Consider the following 12,332-nt stretch of genomic DNA (forward strand, 5'->3'; position numbering starts at 1 on the left):
GAGGCTTTGCATCTTCCATTTCCCACACGTGAGGGAAAGTTTTAAATGACACTTGGCATTTAGATCGCTTCAATATGAATGAATGACCTTTCTCCCCATCCCTGATCGGGTGTCATACTGACTTCAATGGGGTCATTCCAGAAAATCCACCCCAGTAATTGACGTACTGTGTACCAGGACTTTGATGTGTGTGAGCTGGCTTTTACTTGAACACATAGTGCCTGTGGTCATTAGTCACAAGGGTGAAATTAGCTGATCAAAGATTAAACTGCTACTTTTTAAAAAGTCTGTGGGGCATCTGGGTGGCTCAGTTGGTTAAGCGTCCATCTCTTGATTTTGATACAGGTCATGATCTGGTCACAGGTTCAAGCCCCACATCAGGCTCTGCACTGAGTGCCGAGTCTGTGTTCTCTCTCCCTCTGCCCCTCCCTCTGCTTGCACATACTCTCACACATAAATAAAATCTAAAAAAAAAAAAAAAAAAGGCTTTGGCAGATTAAGACAGATTCCTAATCCTCTTGAATTATATAGTCAAGGATATTTGTGTTTATGTACCTTTTTCCAGGAAGAGTGTTCATGGTTTTCACCAAATTCTTAAAGGGTGCTGCATACCTAGAATAGAATAGAATTCAGAATACAATGGGAACACTGACTACTTAGCCTAGTTATTACAAGTTCTTAGATTCCCAACAAATACATTTTTAAAGCCACAGTTATGAAAAACACTTTATTTAGCTTTTGTCACATTAAACTTCTTTCCACAACAGTTCCATAAATATTAAGGGGACACAGTGGAGGAAAAGCAGTACCTGGAAGGAATGGAAAGCAGACCTCAAAACCTCCTTTCACACAACAGCAAACATTCATTTGTAAAGACCCAGATACACAAGCCTGCTTTGTGGCACAAAGCATTCACCTGAAAAAACAAGGGAGAGCCACCAGCAGGCTCCAAGGTCCACGGGACCACCGAATCATCACATTACAGAACCACGAGTCGTGGCATTGAGACGCCCAGCACAGAAGCACAAACACAGCAGTGTAGACTGTGCTGTTAGCAGGAGCTGCTCTGGGCTGGCCTTAGCAGACCTCTGCCCTTCCCATAAAGGAAGCCCTCCGAGCACCTCACAGCCACTGGCCTCATAAGTGAATAGGATCCTTAGAACTCAAAAAACAAGGATCCTTGACTCCAAAACAACAGAAGGATTAGAAGATCACATATCGCAGACAATGCACTTCTTTGAGCTGCCACTAGAGCCAAAAGTCCAGCAACTTTGAAGCTGTAAAGAATTAAGGGCATGTGTTTCACACTACTCCACAGGGAAGCATCAGTACCTAAAAGGTGTGCGCGTTTTACACAGGGAAATGTCCAACGAGCGGACTCCACATCAGTGCATTTGGGAAGAGCAACAGCAGGTATGAGGAGATGACCAGAGTGCCACCCGGAAACGATCGAACTCACTTTTTTCCGCCTGTTCTATAACATTTCATGCAGACCCCCATCTTGGCAGAAAAGATAGGATCTACGGGGTCAGTAGAAAGCAACTGGTCGAGTCTGTTAGGCATGGAGATTCAACTCCAGCAGCCGACTTAAGGAGGCAAGTCCTGTGGCAGGAACAGTGGCGGCCCGGCAGCAGAAGACTTAACTTCCTGTCGGAGTTTGTCCGTAAGTAGTTTCACGACCTTGAGCAGATCAAAGCCCCCTCTGGGCTTTAATTTACACATGTATCCAAGATGAGATTGAACTTCTGCATCAGGTTTGTAAGTTGTCACTGTATCTAGAGTGTCGTGCAAATCGGGATGACCCCACAGAAGCCCGAGCGGCACGCATGTCAGATGCCACCTGATGCGTGCGTTCTGTGGTCTAAGAATCTTTTTTCAGTTTTGTGTTAAACTCAGCTGCAGGATTACCTTAAGCACTAGAACTCGGTCTCTGCTCAGCTCTGTCACTCACTTCCCTGTGGGACCCTGGGCAAGTTCGCTTATACTCCGGTTTCCACAACCAGAAAATTAGGATCACTGTAATTATTATTAAATGTGAAAGTATGAGGCCTTGAGAACGGTGTCTGACACACAGTAAGTGGCACACAGATATTTTTAGGTGCTAAATGGTATATTTTTATCCTTTCCTTCTAGTCTTTATAATGTGTTCTAAAAGGTTTCTAGCAGCTTAAAGAAATGTGTCAAATCTTACTTAATAAAAAAAAAAAAATGCCATGTATCAAAATAGACCTAGACACAGAAAGTCCACCTTGAATTTGGAAAGGTGTCTGTATGTGCAAGCTCCTTAGCAGATTTAAATAACAACCAAACTGGTTTCACATGCTGGAACATTGTAGAATTGCTTCATCCTAGCTTATATATATGAATATATAAGTAGCTCTGCCAAGAAGTGGTAACTGATTTCTTTTTACTGAAATCTGGAGTGATTGCCCTCCCAGCCAAGCTGGCAGGTGAGATAATTCAGGGAGAGACCGTCTCCCTCCCAGAGCCTGTGTCGACTTTGTCTTGTTTTGTTCTTAATACAGTTGAGGCCCTCCAGATTTATGTTCCCACCTCACGTTTTTAAGAAAAATCTCTTCAAAATCAGTTTAGGGTCAAGTCCTCTGTAGTTGGTCCCAGCGGACTGTGTGATAGGCCTGAGGCCACACAGAGGGGCTGGAGGGAGGGGGCAGTTAGGACGATGCCTGAAAACTCACTGCAGGCCCAGCTCTCCCACCCTGGTCCTCTTTTTAGGGATTGCTAGCGCCCCCCTCAGGAATCTGAACATTCTGTTCTAATGTGATCTGTGTTAAGAATATTCAATGTTAATTGTTTCATTAAGATGTATCCACATGATCCCATATAAGACACTCATGTTTTTGGAATTAACCCCAAATCTCATTTCATCTCCCACAAATAAGTTTTCTCACATTAAACAATAACTCGCAGATCAAAATGGAGGAATTATCTTGCCACACGAGTCTGAGGCAAAGCTGAGGCTCACCTTTCCGTAATACACAAAGTGTTCCCCCCACCCATACTCAAGTTATTTCCTGTTTACAGTTGTCAGGTCCTATTCCCCCTTGTTCATTCCTTTTAAAAACTGATCTTGAAAACAATGAAGTCCTCGTTGCTAGGCTATGGCAGAATTTTAAGTTGTCCGTAGGACGGGGTGTGGATACCCCCTCCCCCCACAAAACAGAACATATTTAAAAGAAAGCACTGTTTAGGAGACATTATTAATCTTTAAAATGGATACTGAGGATTTACGAAAAACATATAAAAACAGCAGACTGACTACACACTGGTGTCTGCTTTAGAGGACAGTTTGGAACAGATGGGCCCAGGGGTTGAAAACACTCCCATCTGCGAGGAGGAAAGGGCCCTACACTATTCAAAACAAAAGGAAGAACACCTTTCAGCTATAGACCGTGTTATCTCAACTGCCTCCTTGGCCCAGACCCCAGTTCTAAGAGACAGCCTTGCCCCGAAGCCCCCCCCCCCCCCAAGGCTGGACTGACCTCTATCCCCAGCACGCCACTGTGGCAGTCTGAGCCAAGAAGAAATGACCTAAAGTATTAACAGCCCCCTCATGGGCTAACTCCAAATGCAGGGAAGCAGGCAGCCTCACAAAGCATGCAGGAATAACTAGGAAACGAGCAGTGGGCCCTGGAAGAGCTCACTAGCACACGCACCAGCCCAGGCAAGCACAGGATTTAGTATGGAAAGCTGCTTCGCCCCCTGAGACCAATCTGGTCTCTACTGTGGGCATCAAATTCCAACCTAAAATACATCGGTCCCTATCAGCCACTGTGGCAGTGGCTTAGACCTCGTTCTGGTAATCCCCTTATAAGTATAACTAAGAGAATTTCACCAGCAGATACTTGTTCAAGATGGCTTCCCTTGCCTCCCACTTCCTGTTCTCCAGCCTTGTAACTTCAGTCTGTTGGGGTGCGGGTCTAGGCTGGCCAGAAAGAGAAAATCGACCTTCTGGATGTTCCCCGGCTCCTGTAAAATGCAACGCATACGTTCTGCACCGAGTTTCACCTAGGCTGCAACACTGAACCATGAGGAATCATTTCAGACCAACTCAGAATACAGACAATGGCGTGTGCTCCTTAGGTCTGTGTCCGAGTGTTTCTGAGACAGCTCTGCTCAACTTGTAGTAAATCTGCACCGATACCAAAACTAAGAATTATTTAAGGACTCCCTAGCAGAAACCAGCCTTCATAACATCGAATTTAATCTTCCTGATGACTTAACAAATACAGAATGTGCCCGCCCAAGTAAACCCATTTTAAAAAAGAGAATGAGTTTCATCGATCACAAGGTAGTTTTTCAAAACATCATCACAAAAATCAAAACATGTATGTAACCACTCACTGCCAAGGTATAGATGTAACCCCTTTAGTGCGTTCACTATGTTCCTGAAGATTTCAGTTTTTTAAAAGTGAGTTAAAATTGTAATTCCAGACGTGCTTGATCATCTTGTCCTATGTCCCACTTGGAATAGGAACGAATATTCTTCTATGAAGTTTCCATTTCACCCAGCTCGTCATATAAATGTTCTGATAAGAAAATAGTTTAAAAGAGCGCTACAGTGTAAAAGAATTCTTTCTTGCTATAAATAACTATCCCTAGATATTTTTTAAAGTAGAATTCACAAACCAGGTCTCCTTAAAGTGATATGCTTACCAAGTCTACACAGCCTGACATGTCCCCATCTGGATGGCTGATGTGGCACTTGTGGCTGCCCCACAGCATAGCTGTGACCCAGACTCACAGGAGAAACCCGTTCCTGCAAATGCTGGGCCTTTCTCCAGCACACACTGAGCTCCTTGGGATGGGAGTTTTAAGGAAGGGACAGAGATTTAAATCTCCACAATCCTCCATAAAAGTGATCAAACACATAAATGCACCCCAAATAATGAGTAGGCTCGATGAATGCAAATCAAGAGGAATGAAATCCTATGGAGATGGCAGCAAGGTCTGGGGGAAGGGTGTGGCTCACCTCCCAGCCCGACCACTGGCTCCCCAGGTCACGATCCCTCCAGCCTTCCACAGTCATAGCGATACGTGACCTCAGTCCTCACAGGCCTGTGACATAAGTGTGTGGAACTAGTTCATTCACTGCCACGGTTTTCCATCCTACCATCCAGTGGCCCTGAAGAGAGCAAACGGAGGTCTGTGTGTAAGGGCAGGTTAGGGTGCCCCATAAAGGTTAGTCCACTTCCGTAAGGGCCCCGGCGTCTCCCCTCTCTATACACCTTGCACAGCGGATTTCCACCATTCAGTCCCAAACCTTTAAGATGTTTTCCAGAGGGGCGGAAGGGAGATGAGAAGTAAGAAAGGACCACACTGAGATCCTAAGAGGCTGAGCAAGAGGTGACGTCAGCATTGGCACATCCCCCCCGGAACCAGGGAACACTGCGGCTTTCTCACCCGACTCTGGGAAGCGGAGCATTCGGGTGCAGGATGGTACCCTGCTGGGCCTGCCATAACCAAAGGAGGGACCACACGAGCGAGACAACGAAGCCTGCCCATCCCAGACAGAGCTCACGGTTTGCACTGGAGGTCACGCTTCCGCCTCTGACCTCCTCTGTGGCCTGTTGGCCTCAGACTGGGCATCACTGGGACGGGTGCTTCTGGGAGCCCTCCCTGCTCTTACTCTCCTCTGCTGCGCTGCACTCGGCTCCAGCAAGCGAGGACTTGTGCCCGCGAAGCGTGTGGGCGTTCAGCATCTCCAGCAGCAGGTCGTAGACTGGGACCACGTTTTTGCATTTCATGTTGAGCAGGTGTTCCATGCCCTTGTTACTGGAGGACAAAAAGATGCCGAGAGTCCTTCCTGGGAGGCAGCCATGGGAATGTCAAGATCTTCCCCAGCTCTCCCCAACAAAGCCGGTCTACCCTCCACCACCTAGACCTCCCCCAGCCATTTCTTCTAGGGTTCTCGCCTCTGGCTCCTTCAGTCATCTACGCTTACGGGCAGGACCTTAGAATCCTATCACCACCCACCCACAGGGGCCTGACAGCACCTGGCAGGAATTCTCATGGTGCACAGTAGCTGTGTTCTACATAGTTCCACTAACACTGAATTAGCAAATACATTGCTTCTGCGGGAAATGCAGGATTATGTGCCCAAGGCTCTGGTCCCAACATTTTCATCATCTGGTTAATACCGAAGCTTGGTGTACCTATGTTTTTGTTTAAAGACACCTTATTTAACATGAATTGTTGCTTCATTAACATTTAATTCACAGCCGATGCTACCACAGCTCACGTGTGAACAGAGCTTACCCAACATGCTTATTTTCTACATAAGGCACATCTTAGCTTTCTTGCGCTTAGAAACACTGAGCTTCAGCACTATGCTTGGGGGCCATTTACAGACTGTGGACTCACCAACAAAAAGCACAAAAATGCAAAAACATGGCACTAACTAGACCACGCGAAGGACATTTCTTTGTAGTATGAGAGCCGGAACAAGAACAAAAGGGTCCCTTTGCTTGACCTCAGTTGGGAATGTAAGTGTGGGCAACTCAAATTTTTTGCCACCCTGAGCTTATCCTTGAAGGACCACAGAAATGCCAGTAAATATGGATTCAGGGGTTACAAATAAATTTTTTAAAGTAGTCAAATTTGCAGAGTACCTGGGTGGCTTAAGTCAGTTAAATGTCTGCCTTAGGCTCAGGTCATGATCTCAGGGTCCTGGGATTGAGTCCAGCACCGGGCTCCCTGCTCCGCAGGGAGTCTGCTTCTCCCCTTTCCTCTGCCTGCCACTCCCCCTGCTTGTGCTCTGTCTCTGTCTGCCAAGTAAATAAAATCTCGGAAAAAAAAAGTAGTCCATGGGCACCTAGGTGGCTTCCATGGGCGCCTGGGTGGCTCAGCGGGTTGAGCCGCTGCCTTCGGCTCAGGTTATGATCCAAGGGTTCTGGGATTGAGTCCTGCATCGGGCTCTCTGCTCAGCAGGGAGCCTGCTTCCCCCGCTCTCTCTGCCTGCCTCTCTGCCTGCTTGTGATCTCTCTGTCAAATAAATAAAATCTTAAAAAAAAAAAAATCCAATTTGCAAATAAAGACTCTGTGACTAATGAGAGTGGGCTCTATCTGTTCTGCAGATGGTTCTGTGTCAGTAATCATTTAGGAGGAAACAAGGCGGACGATGCTTCATTTCCTCCCCTTGTTATAACTCTTGAGGTGAATACTGTCCTTCTCCACAGCCTCAAGACTCTTCCTTCCCCCTTGGGTAGCAACGACCTTCTGTCCTCACTCCCCTGTGCCAGCCCCAGGGCAGGGCTGCCCTCCCCCCAGGAGCCATCAAGCACCAAGCAGAGCATCTCTAAATCAGAACAGAGGCATCATGCTACACCCCTCCCCCTCCATCAGCATACATGGAATACACCCTCCTCGCATCCCGGCCTTCCGGAAACCTGTGGGCCTCCCCAGTTCCCTCAGATCTCATTATTAACGTCCTGATGCTGTTGCTGAGAAGACCCACTCCCCAGGCACGTCCCCAGATCCCTAGCCTGAGGAGCTGATCTAGAGGAGCTGAGTTTAGCCTCCTCAAGCAAATGACCTCCGAGTGGTGGTGCAAGGAGGGGTGGCCCTTCACATCAGGGGAGAAGCGGCCCCTTTTAGAATTCCATAAATAAGCCCAAACCCCAGCAACTAAAAACCAGGTGAGGAATGCCATCAATATCCTATATGGTAGCACGTGACATTCGCCCAGTGCCTGCAGTGCTGACCTCCGGCCACAGCTGTGTGCGCTAATGAAGAACACCCCCCACCCGCCTTCCCTTTCAGAGGTTTATTTTCCTTTAGAGGTCAAAATTCTACCTTGTCACTCTTAAACCTGCAAACACTTTCCCCGAAGCTCTTGGGCCTTTGCAGGACACAGGCATGCCCCCACACCCCAGCCCACCTCCCACACCCCCAGCGGAGCAGCCCCCCAGGGACGGTACCTGGCGTGTCGAACATGAGAGAGGAGCATCAGGAGGTTAGCCAGGCGCACGGGCTGCTGCTGGGAGGGAATCCCACTCTTGGCAATCACCCAGACCAGAGCGTCGGTCACCGCATTCAGCAGGTGAGTCAGCTTCCGGCTGCTCTCAGCCTCCTGGCTTGCTGCGGCCAAAGGGTACATACCTGGACAGAGTGACAGCCACAAGTCACCACTCTGAGACAAGGAAATGGAAGTCAGGGGTTCAGCCAGGAAGCATGGCTACGTTCTCCAGAAAGGGGGCCAGACTGATCTCAGTTGTTTTGGTATTTGCATGTGTGGTGATATCACTGGCCCGTGATTTCCTTCCCCCAAGACCCAGCCCCGTCGCCAAGCCCAGATGGATGAGGACCAGTCAACTGGTCTCTCAGAACACCACTGGCCCACAACTGTGGCCTTTGGGAGCAGAAATCTAGTGGCCTGAGGCCATTAACCTGGTGTGTCTCAGCAGTAGCAACAAATACACAGACAGAGGTGATGAGAAAGTGAGATCAATCCTACCCTTCCCCACCAGGAGGGTCCCTCATCTAAGGGGAGTTAAACAGACAAAAGACCAGGGCCATCCAGCCTGCCTGGGCCCCGTGCAGACAGACTGAGCCCGTGGCCAGGCCCATGGCATCACACCTCGAGCGGCACCTTGCTGGGGCAGGAAGACCATCCCTAGTTCCCTGCCCCAGCCCAGTTTCCCAGCTCTTTTGAGTGCAGCTCCTCATTGAGCAGTCTGCAGGCACAGGTTTCCGAGGTTCCCAAAACCAGCGCAAGAGGGACGTTGCTTCCCTTATCCTGCCGGCCCTGCTCTGTGTTTAATTCCCCTTGGACTCTAGGCTCAGAGATCCTGTAGCCTCCCACTACTTGCAAACTAACAGCTCGGGTCAATCATCTTGCCCCCACCTCCCACTCCAACTCCTCCCATTCTGGAAGCTATTCTGGAAATAATTAGCTTCTCTACTAGGCTTTCCTTTTCAGAGTAAGAATAAAGGTGAACTCTGTGAAATCCTCAGGGGAGCTGCTGGCTGTGGGCTAGAAAGATCATGAGGACCAGCACCATCACCCATATCCATGGCTTGGGGCCGTTTTTGTTCTATTTTTATTGGCACTTGCAGTTCAATTAAGATAATTCAATTCAGTACAGTTCAGTTGAGGCAAAAGACATCCTGAAGCACAATTATGCAAGTGTTGGGTCTCCCCACATCCCTGGGGCCATGTCCCTCCACAATGTCAGACTACGCAGACTTCAAATAGTCAGCTTCCTACAACAGCCCACAACCGCTTCCCTAACTCCCTGCTCACCTGTTCTCCAGTGACTCTTGCTAGCCAACCCCCACAACCTCCAAACTTCCACTGAACGCCACAGCAGGTCCCCTGCTCTCCCCCCACAGGGAAAACAAGCCCCACCCTTGACCCAGTGCACCCCCTTCTGAGCAGCCAAAATGCAGACCTGCTCATGTGACTCCCTTCCCAGCTCTTGGGCCCAAGTCCAAACCATCTGGTGCAGCTCTCAAGGGTACCAGGCCTGCCTCTGCTCTTTTCATCCTCATTTCCCACCGCACCTCACCTTGAACCCCACTTTCAACTCCAGAGCACATGGCATACAGAACATGCTGAGCTCTCTACTTAGGAACTCACTCCCCTCCTCCTCCTCTCCACCCTCCCTTCTCTTAGCCACATGCACTCCTCCTTTAGAGCTCAGCCTGGTGGTGACCTTCCTTCTGGACGCTTCCCTGCCCTGCCTACCACCCCACCCTAAGTCTACCTTGGATTCTCTGAAGCTCTGATGGTGCCCATGCCCCCCCCAACAGAGGGCACCCTGTTGTCCCGGACCCTGGATCCCCTTGTACACAGCCCAGGGCCACCTTCCCAAACCTGAGAGACACTGGACAGAAGTACTTTGAGAGCACAAACCCTGTCTGCTTATCCTTATATCCTCATTACCTAGTGCGATGGCTGGCAGGGAATAAATACCCACAAATGGGAGAATTAGGCTGAATTCACACGGGTTCCGATATTTGTGTCGTTGTAGCCAATCACGCCATCATAATGGAAATGATCAACATGCCTGTTCCAGTCTGCTCTGCTACAGGATGTGTGCTCCATGGATGCCTCCTGTCTTAAATATGTTTTTGGATTCGAAAAGGAGTTAAAACAGTCTACCAGTACTTGTGTCAATCCAAAGTGTCAAAGTGAAAAAATAAAAATAAATACTCAGCTAGGATACAAGTGTTCATAGCAATATCACACACGATAGCCTTAAAGTGGAAACAAACCAAGCGTCCATTAGCTAGACTAACCTATTTAAAACCATCCTGGGAGGGAACTGGGCTGAAAAATATCCGTTTTGCTGCCTCTTCGGTTAGCAGTGCCATGCCTGTACTTTGGGCATTCACACACCCTTGGGCTCACCAAACACATGTTTACAGAGTAACTGTTACGTAGCGGGCTCTGGCAGAGGCAGGAGACAGGACACAAAGCCCCTCCCTCTAGGATGCTCATTGCCCAGTCACACAGGGAACAAAAATCAATCTCCTCTAACCCACCCAAAGTAAAAACATTATGACTTATTCCAGAACAAAATTAAACTCCTTTTCATGAAACTAAAGAAGCACAGCATCAAAGGCGAGATCTTGGCACCATGCCCCAACAGACCAAAGAAAGTAAAATAAAAACAAGACATAATCTCTCCTCTTTATCACCTGGGAACAGCTGTGTGTTCCTCTTACCAACCCACCTGCGAACATTCTGAGCAGCATACAGCGGGCGTGGGGGGCAACGCCCCCAAGATCTGCCACGTGCTATGCTCAAAGGATGAAGATATCCTGAAGGGAAATAAATCAGAAAATCTAAAGTGTTTAATGAAGAGCCCAGAATACTAACCGAAGGAAAAATGTTTGGTTCTTAGGAGGCACACGTCATGTTTGTTTATTTGCTTTAAGGAAAGGCACCTCTAGCCGTGACCCATCCCTCTATCACCATCTCCGACCCCAGCTCCGTAAGAACAGGCTGGCATCTGGGAAGTGCCCATGATCTGAAACCAGCAGGCCGGCATTCACAGTGCTCGGGCCCCACGTTCTCGATCAATAGAAAGGCCCCCGTCTTGCCTCTTCCGCACCCTTCTGTGTGTCCCGTTTGTGCCTCTGCCTTCCACCAGCCGACTTCACTGGGACTCTCCCCAAAACTCAGAGTGAACCAGGGCTTGAACTGCTGTGTCCATCATCTTCATGTCAAAGAGGATTGCCCGGTTCTAAGCCCCTATTTCTTTCATTGAACAAAAAGTCTGATCCTCTTTAAGCCTGAAAATTGTTTAGATAAATAGACCTATTCCTCATTTTAAATATTTTTTAAAACTATCTGTGGATTGATCCCACTCTATATCCTAGACTCGGTCCAACAGAAGACTTACTCAGTTTTTTCAGATTTCTGGTGATAAGATGGCTAGTCCCACTACTCTTAGTTTGGATTTTATAGTGAATACCCCTATTCTAGGCCAAAAGAATGTTATTTATTTCACTTCGACATTTTTATCATTTAGAAGTCACTGGCACGTACAAAAACTAAATAAATATTTACTAAATTGAAATTGGATAAAAATATTAATATTCATCCCATATTATATGCACTATTATAGGAGATAAATAACCCTAAAGTATGCAGCTATTTAAAATGTAACTACCAGGGGGCGCCTGGGTGGCTCAGTGGGTTAAGCCGCTGCCTTCGGCTCAGGTCATGATCTCAGGGTCCTGGGATCGAGTCCCGCATCGGGCTCTCTGCCGAGCAGAGAGCCTGCTTCCTTCCCTTCCTCTCTCTCTGCCTGCCTCTCTGCCTACTTGTGATCTCTCGCTGTCAAATAAATAAATAAAATCTTTTAAAAAAAAAAATAAATAAATAAATAAATAAATAAATAAATAAAATGTAACTACCAGGGCATCTGCCTTCCGCTCAGGTCATAATCTCCAGGTCTTGGAACTGAGCTCCACATCAGGCTCCTTGAGTGGAAGCAAGGAGTCTGCTTCTCCCTCTACCCCTCCCCCTGCTCATGCTCTTGTGCACACGCACGCATGCACTCTCTCTCTCAAATAAATAAAATCTTCAAAAAAAAAAAACCAAACGTAACTACCTACACCTGAAACAACTATTTTATGTCAACTGTACCTCAATAAAAAGACAAATATCCCATTAAAAATGGGTGATTTCAACAGATACTTCTCCAAAGCTATACAGACCACAAACAAGCACATGAAAAAAAAAATGCATAGCATTAGTTATTACAAAAATACTAACAAACCACAATAATACACCATCACACACCTGTTAGCATGACTGAGGATCCTGCATTCTAGAAAACTCCTCAGTCCCAGGCAAATCT

At 47.6% G+C, this 12,332-nt stretch overlaps 1 protein-coding gene across 2 annotated transcripts in view; it reads right to left on the reverse strand.

The window, feature by feature from the left end:
• Positions 1-450: 450 nt before the first annotated feature.
• Positions 451-12,332, reverse strand: part of ESR2 (estrogen receptor 2) — a 70,542-nt gene continuing 58,660 nt past the window's right edge. The window contains exons 8-9 of one of the 2 annotated variants that reach the window (XM_032344462.1): positions 7,938-8,118; positions 451-612 (exon numbers count right to left, since the gene is read on the reverse strand). In XM_032344462.1, the coding sequence (XP_032200353.1) occupies positions 510-612; positions 7,938-8,118 (284 nt within the window). In that variant the 3' untranslated portion in view covers positions 451-509. Of the gene's footprint in view, positions 613-2,382; positions 5,794-7,937; positions 8,119-12,332 lie in introns of those variants that run through there. The other variant, XM_032344461.1, reaches the window with a different exon arrangement.

Source organism: Mustela erminea, chromosome 5, assembly GCF_009829155.1.
Source record: "Mustela erminea isolate mMusErm1 chromosome 5, mMusErm1.Pri, whole genome shotgun sequence".
In the NCBI taxonomy this organism is placed as follows: Eukaryota; Metazoa; Chordata; class Mammalia; order Carnivora; family Mustelidae; genus Mustela; species Mustela erminea.